The following is a 15436-nucleotide window of genomic DNA, read 5'->3' as shown; positions in this document are numbered from 1 at the left end:
GGACAAACACAAGGGCAACGTCCACTTTCGTTGATGTCATTCGATTAAAGTCTTGTCATCACTGCTCTAACCTGCGTCTCGTCCTCCCTCCAGCTCTTCGCCATGGTTTTTGCGATGTGCCTGTTCCGAGGGATCCAGTAACGGCCGCATGCACCAGCAACAGCCGCTGCAAAAGCACAAGAAGAGGGAGGACAAAACTGTAAAATATGACATGTATTTGTACAGTGGTAGTTTCTGTGTCTCATTGGTTTTTGTGGCATCATTTTGACACACACAGGAAGTCTTCAGTGGCCTGAGGCCAAGGTTCTGCAGTGAATCACAGCGGTGCAAAGAAAACGTGAGGGGCACTCAGGTCATAGGCATGTTTCTGACCACTGAAGTATCTTTAGTCCAGGACTCATCTGTGTCAGGCAGATGGATCAAACCACACAGACACTGGAGACAATGATTTATAGCCTCCATTTGGCCCTGACGCGTGACGTTCAGGTTCCTGGGGGATCTGCACAAACCCTTCTGGCACCGCTAGCACAGACACGCGAGCCTCAGAGCGGCTCAGTTTGTGAAGATTTTATTTACAATGTTTGGTTTGAAACCTGGAATCTTGGAAATGTGAAGTATGGACGCTGGGGAGTAGCATGTGTCTGCCGAGTTGGAGAAGCAGCGCTCTCACCTGCAGGTTGAGGAACACAAGGCTAGAACCCCTAGATGGCGCTAGTGGAGCAATGGCCAGTATAAATTGGTGGTGTCTTTAATGAGACAAGGACATTCACAGCCAACTAGTGTTTTTTTTCCATAATCTGGATCAGACCTCATCCTCTGATGTGCAGTCTCCAGTCTGCAGACACCAACTGCTGACACTGGACCTCAGGCTCGCAACAGTTTATCCAGGAATCAGTTCAGGGCAGCACTGTGGCCCCCCACCAAGAAGGTTGTGGGTGGAGCAGTGGTCCTCCCTGTGGCCCCCAGCAAGAAGGTTGTGGGTGGAGCCCCGGCTGCAGCACGGGGTCTTTCTGGGTGAGTCTCCATGTTCTCCCTGTTCCTGCTGGGTTCTCTCTGGTACTCCAGCTTCCTCCACAGTCCAAAGACATCAAGAGGGACCAGGTTAATCCAGACTCTAAATTGACCGTAGGCGTGGCTGGGAGAGCCAATGGTTGTCTGTCTCTATGTGTTGGCCCTGCCATGGACTGGTGACCTGTCCAGGGGGAGGGCTGCTGGGATAGGCTCCACCCCCACCACCCTGAACAGGAGAAGAGGTAGAACATGGAGGGAGGGATGATGGAGGGATGGATGATGGAGGGATGGATGGATGATGGATGGATGGGGTTCAGTTCACTCAACAGAGCAAAGTGGGGCAAAGGGATGTTGGAGGAATGGAGGTGATGGGGAGCAGGAGTGGAGGGAAGCAGGAGGCCGGCCAGGGAAGACTTCAGGCAGGGAGAATGAATCAGGAGCAACAAAAGGTTCTCAGCACTTAACATCACATGTTCTCTTCCACATTTCAAGACACAAGCCTTTTTGTCTTTTTACTGCTGTTTTCCTCTCAGTAAATGGAACTGGTGTCCAGCTTCCACCCTCACACCTCCATCTCATTCGCCATGGTTGAAAGTTCATGAAGAATCTCACCACCTAGCAAGTTGGTGGTGTCGTTTCTGGACCCAAACAGAAGTATGAATGCTGGTCACCAACATAGGTCATGTGATGGGGCTGCAGCACCGACCCGTGGCACAAACGATAATCCCACTCATGTCAGGACTGATGAGGAGCCGCTGTTGTTGTCTGAGATGAAAGGAGTTCATGTGTCTGACTCTCAAATTACAATGTCTCCTAATTTCAAATTGTTATTCATAGCAAATTTACACGATCCTCATTTGGCAAAGACCTCTTAGAGAAACATGTATTTGATGACTTTTCACAGAGCTATGCTAACACTTCCCATTCACTGCCATTGGTTGTGATAAGCTAACTAGCTGTCTGCTAGCAGTGAGGGCCTGAGCTCCCTGAAGCAGCACAGAGGAGGGAAGAGTATCGACCGCCAGTCTGTCCCTGGACGTGATGGTTAACAAGCCTACTTCCTTAATAAGTGGACGTGTTCCTCGTCCATATTCCGTACATTCAGCCCTGTGGATAATTCTGAACACAACTTATATGACAGGTGAGGACAGGTGGTGCCTCAGAGTAAAGTAATTAGTTGGTAGTTTGTATTGTTGGCTGTAACAAGTCCTCTGGAAAAGAGCCTGTTGACTGGGAGAGTGGGACTGAGAGCATCGTCTCTGCAAACGGTCATAGAAGAAGGCAGTCCTCCGTATTCATCATAACACACCTGTAAATTGTGTGTGTGTGTGTGTTTACATACCTCAATAGGACTGTGCTCGTGTACAGTGTGTTTACCTTGTGCTCATGTAATAAATGTGGTTCTAAAAATGGACATTGAACTAAAATACCATTTCTGTACTGTGTTGTAAAACTAAATGGAACTTGTTGACATTAAAGGAGTTTGTGTGACTGTAGTGCTGGACTATCATGTCTGAGGGGACGTGTCAGCGGAAATACGCTCTACTCAGGTGGGATGACCTCATCGATGCAGCTGTGGGCACGAGAGCAACCTGGAGAGAGTCCTCGAGTCAGGAAGGAATCCAGTATTTGACTACAGAACTTTTCCTCACACTCTTAACACCCCACCCCCACTGGAGTTTGAGGGCGTGGAATGATGGAGTTTGGCTCTTCAAGATTGGTCACAGTGAAAGGGTTAATGTGCCCACCAGCAGCTTTTGTGACATCACAAATATTCAGGAAGGTGACCCTGCCCTGAAATGCAGCATACACAAGTATGAGATGGAAAAACTTGGAAAATACACAGTTTCCACACTTGAACATGTGAAATGAGAAGTATTAGTACATTCATGCTCTCTTAGATGTTTCATGAGGGAGAAGAGGAGGTGTCAGTTGAAGTATTTTAAGGTGGTAATGAAGTGTTTTTGCACAAACACTGTCAGGTACACTTTATAGGATTTATCAAGAGTATTCTGACAAACAATTTCATACCTGCTCAAAGATTGGTCTGCGCCATCTTGTTGATTAACTGCAGTTACAGCTCGTATCTTCCATTACTTACGTTTGCTGTGTCTTACCAGGGATGTGAATAGAAGGTGCTGAAGCATGTCAGTTCAGTCAAATACAGACGATGTGATTTAGGAAGTTCCCATTTCAGAGCGTCCTGCGATGCCTGGCTACCACTGATAGATGACAACCGACTCCAAGGTGAAAACAAAAGTGATAGCAGGCAGGCGTTGCTTCTGGACCTTGTGCTCCAGCTGCTGGAGTCTCTGTCCTGTAACCCTCAAAGTTTTTGGACCTGTTGACTTAAATCCATCAGCAAATGTGGAGGACAGCTCTGGAGCAGACCGGGACAGCGGCAGTCTGCCTCGCTCTGCTTCTGTCCCGCTTGGTTGGAGAAGGTGAGTTGGGAACGCACAGACACCCGCCTGAGTCAGCCTCAGTTCGTTGTTATCATGAAGAATAGTTGTCAGGTGAGTGTATCACATGATGGACATGACACAACCAGGAAAGTGACTGAAGTGCAGCATGTAGCAGCGACACAGCAGGTGTTCCCCCAGGAGATGGTCGACAGGCACACAGATACGGGACGCCATTTTGACCGTAGTCTGCATGAATCTGCTTTGTTACTGAACAATTTGTGATCCCTCCGCCACAGGAATTTCATGTTCATGAGTTCATGTGTTAAACAACATAGTAAAATATATCTGCTGAATCCGTCACATCTCAGATGAGCGGCCTCAAACCAGTCAGAGCTGTCAGGGCAAGCAGGACCAGGGACCTGGTCCACTTGAAGGGAACCGGGCCTTATTTTATGTCACCGAGAACATGTCGAAATGGCGGCTGTGAAAATGCCATCTTGAAGTGAGAGCTCACCCTTGTCCCTCGTGACAGTCTTGACCTCAGCGGGTGTGGGTGGCTGCGCCTTCTGTGTCTGTTGACGAGGTTGTGGAGGAAAAAAACACATTTTATGTACATTGAAAAAGATCAAAATCAACATCGCCGCCTCTTAAAATAATCGCCTAAGTCATTTTTTCAAGTTTTTCAGAAAACACAAAAACTGGAGACAAGACTTCACGAGGAGCTGATAGAAAATGTCAGGCAATTGTTTTAAGAAGGAGCCGATATGCATTTCCACAGCTGCTACATTTGTAACATTTTCTCTACTTCTCGGTCACATGATCACTTCCTTGCACCTCTGTGTTGGTCGTGACACACTTCCTCTGACGCGGACCTGCTCGTGTAGCCGGACGTCCTTCCACTGAGCTGCCCGCCACAGAAGCGTCTGGCTCAACCTCTAACTTGGAGTAGAAGCGGCTGTTGCGAGGCTCAGTTTCACCTACGATGCCCCTGCAGAATGAGAGGGGGCTGAGCGCTGTAGCATAGAGGCAACCCCTGTGTGTGGTCACTGTGTAGTCAGTGTGGGGGCCATGAGCTGCTGCTGGTCCGACGAGCTCTGTTGGACAAGACGTTCACCCGAGACCTTCCGTTTGCAGGGAGTGTGGTAAAAGTGCTCTGTCGGCCGGGTGAGAGGGTCACACTGCCGTGTACGCATCACCATGACGACAACACGCTCATCTCTCAGCTGTCTGTGCAGTGGAGGAGCCCGGGCAACCAGCTGCTGTGTCACTACATCAAACACAAGGCCTTCCAGAACTGCAGCGCCGGCTATGACGTCACCGACACCCTCGGCGGCGTCACGCTCAGCATCCACAAGGTCAAGACGGAGGACTTTGGGGTTCATGTGTGTTCTGTGAGCAAACGGCACGAGTTCTCTGACTACAGCGTCGAGCTGGTCAGGATGGCAGGTGAGTCCCGCAGGTGAGTGATGAAGGTCACATGAGACCTGGATTAACAGGATGTGTTGTTCCCATAGAGTCGTCAGCGCCCAGGAGTGGATGGACCTGCACAGGTGGGTGAAACCTGATGCGCTCCTCCACAGCACACACTGCTGTTCAGTACTCCCTCACTGCAGGGACGCTTCTCCTCCAAGTGTCCTGGGAGACAAGTGGGGGACACGTCCTGGAAGCAGCCATGTCTCTTTCAGGGGCCTGCACCACACTTTCCTGTGTGTTGTAACCTGAACACTTCATCAGCTGCCAGCTAGGATGAAGTGAAAGTCATTGCCGATCTTTTCATGGGATTTGTGACGTGACAGTGGAGGATTTTCCTTCACAATAAAAGAAGGTCTTCCAGCCCTTCATGAGAGGCGTTAATATCAGCAGTTCTTGTTGTCGTCTTCAGTTTCTCACAAGAACAGTAAAGCCTTGGAGCTCATAAACTGATCAACAATTAACAGGTGTCTTTGTCTTTTTCAGGTCCCAGCTGGAGGCTCATTCTTCTCCACACTTTCACGTTGTTTATTTGCTTGTAATTCTTGATGGATAATTTACTGAGTGAGCAGTGGTGTGCCACACACCGACACATTTATCGGGAAGAGCCATAAATCTCCACAGAAGCTAAATGTGTCCTGGAGAACTCTCAATAAATTTGCAGCCTCTGACTTGCGTGTTTGCTCAGGAGTGTTCTGGACTGATGAGGCTTCTCACATGGCTGCGCAGGAGAAGTGAGTCATTGTTTCTGCTGAGTCCTATTGGCCCGTTTGTGGAGTAGAGCAGAGCAGAGCTGGTCTGAGTGAAAAGGGTGAGTTAGGTAAGAGTCCAGGGCTGAGGAGACGGGCAGATGAGGTGACGCTGGAGGCCGAGCACACGGAGGAGCCCGGGCAAAGGGTGCAGTGTTGCTGGCTAGCAGGTTGGCGGATGTGACCGTGTTGACCACCGGGAGCAAAGGCAGTGGTGGGGGGCAGCAGGAGCCCATGTTGGGCCTCAGCTGTTGCTCAGTATCAGCAGAGCAGCTCCACATGGCGGTGGGAGGTTTACTGTATATCCTATATTCATTTATGGCCACCAGGGGGCCTTGGAGGGATTTCTGTGTAACGGAACACTGACGTGAGTTTGCATGTGATAAACAACATTGTAGCCAAGGTTTCTCTTCTTGTGAAAACCATCTGCCTCCTTGCGGTCCTCCAACACTTCCAGGAGAACAAGCAGGCTGAGGAAATATTCCCAGAACAGAGGAGGCAGGAGGCTCAAAGCCTCCAACACACGCCCCCAAAATTCCAGGGACACACACCACAGCACAGAGAGAGAGAAGAGCCACACCACCGGATCCTCACCAAGGCTGACAGCTAGTGAGACACTGATCGAGCAGAAATGCTTACAGACAGAAGTCCTGGACAGACTGACGGATGGAGCGCCAATAAACATGGGGGGGGGGGGGGGGGGGCAGTCCAGGCCTGACGCAGCTTCACCATGGCATGGTTCAGCCCTGAGCCAGACCTAAATACAGGCTTTATCAAAAAGGAACCTTTCAAGCTGGAACGCAGAGACAGTGTTTCTCTCTCAAATGATCATTCGTGAACTGAATTCACCCTTCTTTATTTTTTGGGTTATAAAAGAAGGAGATGTGATATGAAAGCAGAATTTTGAGAAACTTGGACTCAAAGAAACATGCCTGCCACGTGACCGGAGCAGGACCAAGTACCAAGGTCCCTGACCCGGGCCTGCAGCCCTGCCGGGGTCAGAACTGTACACTAGAACTGGTCGTGCTGTGGTTAGGAGTCCCACTTCCACTGAAGTAAAGACACTGAGTTCTTCAAGCAGGTCTGTGATTGTGCTGTTGGGGGGAACGACGACGCTCACTCGAGATATTCTGATGTTTGGTTTTACATCGGTAAAAACCGCACTCGTTCATGACTCTCAAAACTGGTCGTTGCTAACAAGGTTGTGGGAGCGTGAGGCTGCGGCGGTGAGGAGGCGGCTCACCTCACCACTGCAGTCGTGTACGTGTGTTCTCACCACTGCAGTTGCGTTGAGATGACGATCTTCCTGAACCAAACAGATGTTGGCAGCTGGACTCGAGGATGATGCTGACTCATGTAAACACTTCGCTCCTGCAGCAGTTGCGACACGACAAAGACACTCAATGGAAACAACAAAGTTAGTCATCAACACGAGAGCAAAGCACGACAACTTCCCTAAACCGCGTGTGCAGTGAGAGGCAGAGAGGGGCACAGGGTGCAGCCGTCCGCGAGCCAGGAGCCCCGCCTCCACCAAGAGCCAGCAGACTTTAGTGCATCTCATCCAGGTGTCAGCAGCAGTCAAACCCGGGCGGAGCCAGAAAGAGCCGCCGGGTCAACGAGGTTGTGACCCCGCCACACTTTTCTGTGTCTACGATGATACATAACAGGCAGTTTCTACCACCTTTAAGTGAAGGTGACGACAGGAAACACCTGAGGAGGGGGTGACCTCTGATCAGCTCCTCATGACCTCCAGCAGAACCGCGGCCAGCTGCCCCCACCGGGACCCCCGCACCTCTGCTGGAGGGGCCCCGTGTCGCTGATCTCGTCCCTCATGCTTCATTGTGTCTGCGCTCTGATTTTCAAACGCAATGAAATCAGGGTGAAAGACAAAAAGACAAAGTCAACCTTCAAAACACTCCCATTTCCACAGTTGACATGTTCCTTCTCTATTGTAGCTGCATTCAAGCGCACACTGGCTTCATTTCCTTTTCACCTTCAATCTCACCACAATAAAAAAACATGTTTTGTTTTGCTTTGTTCTCTGGTCAAACAAACAACCTGCTGCTCCACAGCAGCGCCACTGGGGGGCGATATTATCCCACCAAACTGCAGGGAGCTGGCGAGGAACAGCAAGGCTTGAACCTTTTTGATTCATCAGCAGGAGAAAGCACAGGTGTTCCTAATCACATTCATGAAGTCATGACAGTGTGAGAGCCAGCCAGCGATTCCAGGACCTCGAAGAACCTGAACGGAACTCAGCCATCCTCCATTGTGTTCTGAACACATGGTGCACATTAAAGCTTCAGAGGAGCTATTTTGGTTTGAAAAAGTTCAAGATTCAATCCAGAGCTGGTCAAGTGCACCATGTGCTGACTACTTCCATGAAGTAGAAATTAGAATATCAAGATAATAAATGATAAAGACTGAGGCTCGGAGTGAAAGCCAAGGGAAACCTCACAACAACTCAGCGGCCCGATGGACACAACATGTTGTTTGTTTAACAGCGCTGGAAAAATGTCTTGAGGGTCAACAGACGTTCAGCCAGCAGGGACATGAGGAGCCTGTGAACGATGTCAGCACACTCACCAGTAACCCGTCAACCAACGTGGTTGGTTGGTGTCCTCCAGAGAACAGAACCAGGAAGTCTGCAAGCCGGCCTGAAGTTCTCTTGGTTCCAAAACATGGCCACGACACAACAAAAACAAGAGAGATTTTTCTTTAGTTTCCTGTAGCTTTGTTCATTTATTCTAACTTTGTTGTTGAGTTCAGACCAAATGTGAAGTGAACACACAACAGAGTGGTGCAGGAAAGTCCTAAATCCCAGTAAAGTTGAGATGGTTGAACGTCCCAAACCCAGAGTTAAAGGGTTTTGGTCAGACGAAAGGTCTGAGGTTAACACAATGTTTTGTGTCGCAGTATTAAATGTGCCACTAGATGCTGCACTCATCCATTCGAAAGCTTCAGAGATCTTCAGAACCCTGGCAGGCTTCAAGCAGCTGAACTACAGAGGCTGTCAAGGACACAAAACACGCCGATCGCAGCAGAGGCGCTAAGCTAGTTGTGCTGAGTCTGAAGTCGCACGTCCATGTTGTAGTTCGTTACACATAGAAGGATTTCATTTATGCTTGAAAGTCATAAAGTAATGTGCACACCAGAGATTATTTTCAGCAATAACCCAAAATCCCATTGGTTTTTGGTTGAGGGAACCCACAGCGGCGCTAACTACCAGCTAGGCCTTCAAACACGCCATTCCTGTGGCGCGCTATTAAAAAGAAATCAAAAAAGAATGTCCCAAAACGTTGCTAAGTTTTTAAAATAATTTCAATGAAGACCCAACTGAAAAAAACGACAACATTTCTCAGACTTGTATTGAAACTCGCTCTTTGATATGTTGAATCTTGTTTGAATGATCAGATGCTTCCACATCTGAATAACAGCATTCTCTTTCATCCGGAGTCGTGTGTGTGTTCACATGAGGGACTGTAGCTTTGTCACGGCTACATGCTACCTTCACTAGCGAGTGGCTCTAAGCTCCCATTATCTGAATAGGGCAGCGCCCTCCTCGCAGTCCCACACAAGCTAACGTAAGTCAGCAGCTCCCTCAGAGTCATGAGAAACAGAACATTTAATCCTCACGTCTGATCTGTTTACCGAGGGGATCTGAGCAGGTACGCACGGGGCTTTGTGGAGGCTTTTCTGTGAAAACATCTGCCCGCTGCAGCTGAAAACACTCTCCAGTTACAACAAATGACCAAACTGGAGTGTCCTGATGAAGTTATGGCTTTAAAAGCAGTCGTCTCCCTGTGATGGAACTCTGGATTAAGTCTCATTGTTTCATTTTATCCACATCTGCAAAACCCCACACTGTTGGCGTGGCCCAGAGCGTATGATAAATGGCGTTATGTCAACAGCAGGATGTGGGGTTTCCTGAGGCCAACATGGACGCCTGCCAGAGCTGTGAATGAAACCTCATGTTGTATACGGTGTGTCTGGGTCGGCCACGTGAGCAGCATATTTTAGTGCTGTGACCTATGGTACAGTTGGCTGCACGTTTCTAGGCAAATTAAACAGGTTGTGTCCTTAAATGACACGAGAACTGCTGCAACGCTCGCTGAAGAGAGGAGCTCTGGTTTGGTCGCAGCTCAGATGTGTGCTGACAGTCGTCACCTCATGTGACCTCGTCCGGGCTGCGGCGGAATGTATGGGTTGTGCAATGTGAGTAATGTTTATTTGGAAGGTCAATCAGGTTTCAAGCAAATGTCTTCAAAAATGTAGCTAAACTGCAGAATTAACACCGACATTCATCAACCCATCGTGACAGGACGTGTTGTGCCAGCATCACTTTGAAAACATATCACAATATTTTATTGATTTTAACTGAAAAAAGTGTAGAAGCTGTGAAAAAAAAGCTGCAGTCGTACTGCTGACTGGCTAGTTCCTGTGCGTCTATTACCACAAGGTGGCAGCACCTGCACTCATCCTGGCATAAAAGTAGGTTGAGTTGCTGCCTGGTAAAGTTTCAGTTACAGCTTAGCCTATCTTTGTTGTGCCGTTTGGTGCTGAGCAGGCAGGTTTGGGTTCAGTGCAGCTGCGTGCGGCAGATCAACGGCGACGCCCTGCAGGGTCATTGACTGCATGGTTTAAACCCGGCTTATTTAAACTCAGCTCATTAAGTCTCCAAATTTGTACTCCAAGTTCAGACGGACTCCTTATAAAACTGACAAATATGCACAATACAAATTAGTAACACGTTGACATCTCAGCAAATAAGAAGCTAGTGTAAGTCGGTTAAGTTTTCATAAACTGCCACAGTGAAATATGAAGCAGCCATTATGAGACATCTCAAATTATTGTTTCATGAGGTTGAGTCTGCAACCTCCCGTCTCATCACGCCAAATGTGTTGGGCTCCGGTTAATAGCTAACCAGGAAACTGACCTCCAAACCTGGTACGTGTGTAGATCAAGGCTCCTCCTCCTCTTGTGTCAGCTCTGCTTTACGGGACGTGGTTTATTCCCTGCAGTGTGCAGTCACTCCTGGGGAGTTCACTTGGTGAGGTGGGGGCTGCCACGCCTCACCGGGAGGACCGTCGGTGCCTCTGCTGCCATGGAAAAGCTGGAAGCATGCAGACCTACTTGTTTTGTACTGCATGTGCACAGCTGATGTCTCATCTTCTGTAACTGACTGCATCACGGCTGCGCCATCAAAACTGCATCACAGTGCGAGAGGGCGGAGCTCACAGTACTCCACAGTCGACCAGCACAGAAACACACAGTGACCAGTCACACCGTTCACGACCACGAGCTTTAAACCGGAATGTTGCCCATCGCACACAGCTGTCAGCGGCCTTGCTGAAGGGGACTGAGGGTGAATCAGCCTCACGCACAGGTCATCCTTAACTACCAGACTTTAACACGTGAACCATGACGGTGAAGCCACAGACACATCGCGGTTGTTTAGTTTCGTCATCTTTTGAGGCGTGTTCATGGAGAGTACTTGACTGCGTAGTGCACTCTAGTGCGATGGTTGGCTCATGAATGAGCTGCACTTCGTGAACTTGTGGCTGCTACTTTTAGCCGCTGACCTCTTGTAGCACAGGCAGCCATCAAAATGTCACAAATCTGAAGGCCTTCAAACCTGCATCCTTTCACGTCCTGGTCACTCAGGGGTCACTGGGAATTGTGCTGAAGCATGCAGCAGACATTTAAGATACCAGGAGGAGGGCACTGATGAAGGCAGTGAGTGTGTGTGCGCGCGTGCGTGTGTGTGCGCTCGTGCGTGTGTGCATGTGTGCGTGTATGTGTGTTCACGTGCGTGTGTGCGTGTGTGTGTGCGTGTGTGTGCGTGCGTGCGTGTGTGTGTGCACGTGCGTGTGTGTGCGTGCGTGTGCGCACGTGCGTGTGTGTGCGTGTGTGTGCACGTGCGTGCGTGTGTGCGCGTGTGTGTGCGTGCGTGTGTGTGTGTGCACATGCGTGTGTGTGCGTGCGTGTGTGCGTGTGCGTGCATGCGTGTGTGTGTGTGTGCGTGCGTGTGTGTGTGTGTGTGTGTGTGCACGTGCGTGCACGTGCGTGTTGCTCTGCAGAAACGAGGAGAACTGAAAAGTCCAGCCCAGCTGGTTCTTTGGTGAGTGGAGACACTGATTGATGGAACTTTACATACAAAGGCAAAACTAAATGAGGTTTGAGGTTTTCTTCAACAAAACGTATGTGGAACAAAGAACTCGATTCATTTGGTTCCATGTGCTTCATGGACATTTTCATTTGATTTCATGTGCTCGTTTGTGACATTTGTCCTCCGTAGATGAATGATTTGTGAACAATCTTTTCTGGTCCTGCATCTTGAGAGCAGTGCTCACAGTCGCTGATCGGTGAGAGGACGTCCAGCTTGGAGTGCAGTATTTCTACACTCTGAAGAGGCTCATCTTCTCATTTACCACGAGGGAAGCAGTTCTGTGGCAGCGGCACGGCCTCGTCCAGCTGATTTGTAGCTCTGAAGACATTTCTGTTCCTTGGGTTTAGTGTTTTTTTCTCCATTTATTGTGTCGCCACAAAACTCGAACGTGTCGCAGTTTCACTGGCAGACAGATTTCACAACAAACTTCTCCCAAATGACTCATTCAGAGGGTGCGATAACAAGCTGCTTCAGTTAATCGTTCACTATCATTTGTCTACAAAAGACAAGAAAAAAAGTAACTTTGTCGAAATATTTCTTTAAACGTCAACATGGCGGCCGTAGCTGGAGTCTGCAGTGAGTCATCTCTCAAACTCAAAAGCAGGAGTTGTCTGTCCCCGGCGTCCCGTCCTCAGGTCACCGTGACATCGGACAGCTATAATAAACACATAAAACACCATGTGGAAATGGAGCTGCATCAACTGATGTTCCCAGAATTCCCTTTTGAGATTCAGAACTTTCCCAAGTCTCGTACTGTGTGTGATTTTGAAGAGAAGGGAAAGTGTGAAAGTGTTTGTCTTCTGTACATGTGAGCTTTAATGATTAACCACTAATGAAACATCCATAATGAAGCTGTCCTCTCTGACTCTGGCGCCGGGGCCAGCAGCTTCCAGCTGGAGCGACTCTTCAAACTGAGACACCAACCTGATAGAAGTACAGTAAATGACCTTTCAGCATGACGGGGACACGACATCGGACACAATTACTGATTAACATCATGGAATTTGGCATCATTGAAAGTCACGGGGGCTTCTTATGCTGTTTAGCTTGTCGCACGCAGCAGCAGATTGTTGACATTCGTCATCTGCTTCTTGAATGTGTCTGATGGTTTCAGCATGAATGTCCTCAGGTAACAATGACCTGGGTGAATTCATCCCTGATTCAGGAGCTTTCCCCTAAAGCCTGGAAGGCTGTTAACACGGTGGAACATCCGCTCACTTTGTTTCAGAGTCAAAGGAGATCTTAGTGGGTGTTGGTTAACTGTGTGATGTCAGGTCTGGGGCTCATGCCAGCTTACAATATGTCAGCATCGTGTTCTGCAGCATGTAAATACAGCCTTACTGCAGAGGTTGTCGAGAACATGAAGCGTCGTCACATCGGGAAAAAAGAAAACACATTAAGCTAGTTTTGCTAACAAAAGCTAACTAACAGAAGCCTTGTGCTAATGATGACATTTAAGTTCCAAAACTCATGTTCATGTGTGCTATGGAGCTTCCTAGGGTTAACACCCCTGCGCATCCTGCTACCACAAGTAAAGAGGCACACATTTTTATTTGGTCTAATTTCACCTTCTCGGCAAATCTCATGGATGTCCTTCAAATTCAGATACGCAAGACCTTGATCTTGTTCTCAAACCCTCTGCTGATTGTTCAGCAGGCCAATAACACTGATCAGGATCCTAAATCCAGGTGGAGACACACTTGGGACCCTCATTAATGATAAGAGAACCCATTTGGGTACCTGGAGTTTGCTCTGGGACAGAGTGGTAATCCTTCTGTAAAGAGAGCATACTTGAATATCAGTTCCTGAAATAAAGTAAAGCTCCTCTTTAAAGACATTGAGTAAAACAGCAAGCTATGTTGAAGCAACACCTCAGAGATTTGGTCCATGTGCTCGACGAGCTTATTTCTCTCCAATTTGGCTCACAGATGTCACCGTCGGTGAGCGTTTCTTTGTAGCTGAGATAATCCATCTCTCTCACCGGCGCAGAACATCACAACGCTGATGAACAGCCGCTACAGAAGTCTTCCTGCCAACAGGGGTCAAAGAAAGGCCACGCATCCTCCAGATTTGTGACATCACAATGCAGCAGATGCCACAAGACAACAGGGAGAGGACAGTTGGCGTGGCGCAAGCCATCATGTCACTTCAGCAAGTTTTTGCAGCAGTTGCAACCCAGCCGGCTGCTCGCATGTCTGCCGATGACGCATCACAGCGGCTCAGGATCGGACCTGCCACTCGCACAGCTGAGAGTGTGTTTGGAACAACCGGAGAATCTCGCCACACGCAGTTTGTAGACGCTTGAGAGGTGCACGTGCCCACCGTCCCAAAAGAGGCCCAGGGCGCGAGAAATTAAAATAAAAGAAAAATGATGAAATAATAGCCTATTGTGACCACATTTATCCAGAAAAGATAAAAAGAGAAGTTGAATATGAAATTAATTTCAAAATTCTATGTGGGGCTGTAGCGCATCCACTGATGCCCATTGATTCTGGTAAGATTGAAGGTAAGTGACCACTTTGTCCATCAACAGAAAGACACTTGTCAGGGTGAAAGGTTTGGTTTGAAAATAAAACTTACAAACACCCCTGTTCTCCGACGGGTCCTTGGTTACCAGATGTCCTCTATGAGCCTACGAGAACATTCTGGGATAAGTTTCTGTTCCTGGGAATATCTGTGAAAGTCCCACACTTGTTGGTGGGGCGTTAGAAAAAGTAGTAAGAAACTGCAAAATTTGGTGGAAAAGAAACTCAGGTTTGAAAAAAATTTGCATGCTAGAAAAGCTATGGGTCGTAGCCATGCTAGAAATGCTATGGGTGGTAGCTATGCTGGAAATGCTATGGGCGGTAGCCATGCTAGAAATGCTATGGGTCGTAGCCATGCTAGAAATGCTATGGGTGGTAGCTATGCTGGAAATGCTATGGGCGGTAGCCATGCTAGAAATGCTATGGGTCGTAGCCATGCTAGAAATGCTATGGGCGGTAGCCATGCTGGAAATGCTATGGGCGGTAGCCATGCTAGAAATGCTATGGGTCGTAGCCATGCTAGAAATGCTATGGGTGGTAGCCATGCTGGAAATGCTATGGGTGGTAGCCATGCTAGAAATGCTATGGGTGGTAGCCATGCTGGAAATGCTATGGGTGGTAGCCATGCTAGAAATGCTATGGGTCCAACCAGAGTTGGAACATCATTTTGGAAGAAGCTCTGACCTCAGCAACAAGTCCAATAACAGCTGGTTTTGACAGTAACAACTACGACTCGTCCAACTGAAGGTGATTCCATAAGACCTCCCACCATTTTCTGCCGGTAGCCCCAACAGCTCCTCTTCTTCTACTCTGTCACGCCACAAGCCTAACGCTGCCTGTAGTGCCGTCTTCTTCCGGCAGCAGAAGATGACCTGTTTTATTTGCTCCAAAACTGCTGATGGAAACACAATTAACATGCGCTTCCTTTTTTTGGTGACATTGCTTAGAATTAAAAACCCAAGGAAGGCTAGCTCATATGCTGTTGTTATTTGGGTGAACCAACCCTTTAAGTTGGGTGAAAACTCTCTTTACTAGCTTCTAAAATGAAAATCACAACATGACATCACTCAGGTCCTAACAGCTGATGCTGATCTAGCGAAAAAGACT

The 15436-nt window shown here is 48.5% G+C and overlaps 1 protein-coding gene across 5 annotated transcripts in view; it reads left to right on the top strand.

Moving 5' to 3' along the window:
• LOC147268864 (tetraspanin-18B-like) overlaps window positions 1-2493 on the top strand; it is a 31841-nt gene extending 29348 nt beyond the window's left edge. For all 5 annotated transcript variants that reach the window (XM_086223816.1, XM_086223832.1, XM_086223807.1 and 2 more), the window contains one exon: window positions 94-2493. In XM_086223816.1, coding sequence (XP_086079942.1) covers window positions 94-141 — 48 coding nt within the window. In that variant the 3' untranslated portion in view covers window positions 142-2493. The remainder of the gene's footprint in view (window positions 1-93) is intronic.
• The last annotated feature ends 12943 nt before the right edge of the window (window positions 2494-15436 follow it).

This window comes from Aulostomus chinensis, chromosome 2 (genome assembly GCF_037954235.1).
Source record: "Aulostomus chinensis isolate RoL2024-O1b breed Wild chromosome 2, RoL_Achi_v1.0, whole genome shotgun sequence".
NCBI lineage: Eukaryota > Metazoa > Chordata > Actinopteri > Syngnathiformes > Aulostomidae > Aulostomus > Aulostomus chinensis.
Note: the sequence above shows the minus strand (reverse complement) of the source record. Positions and strands in the feature narration are given on the sequence as shown.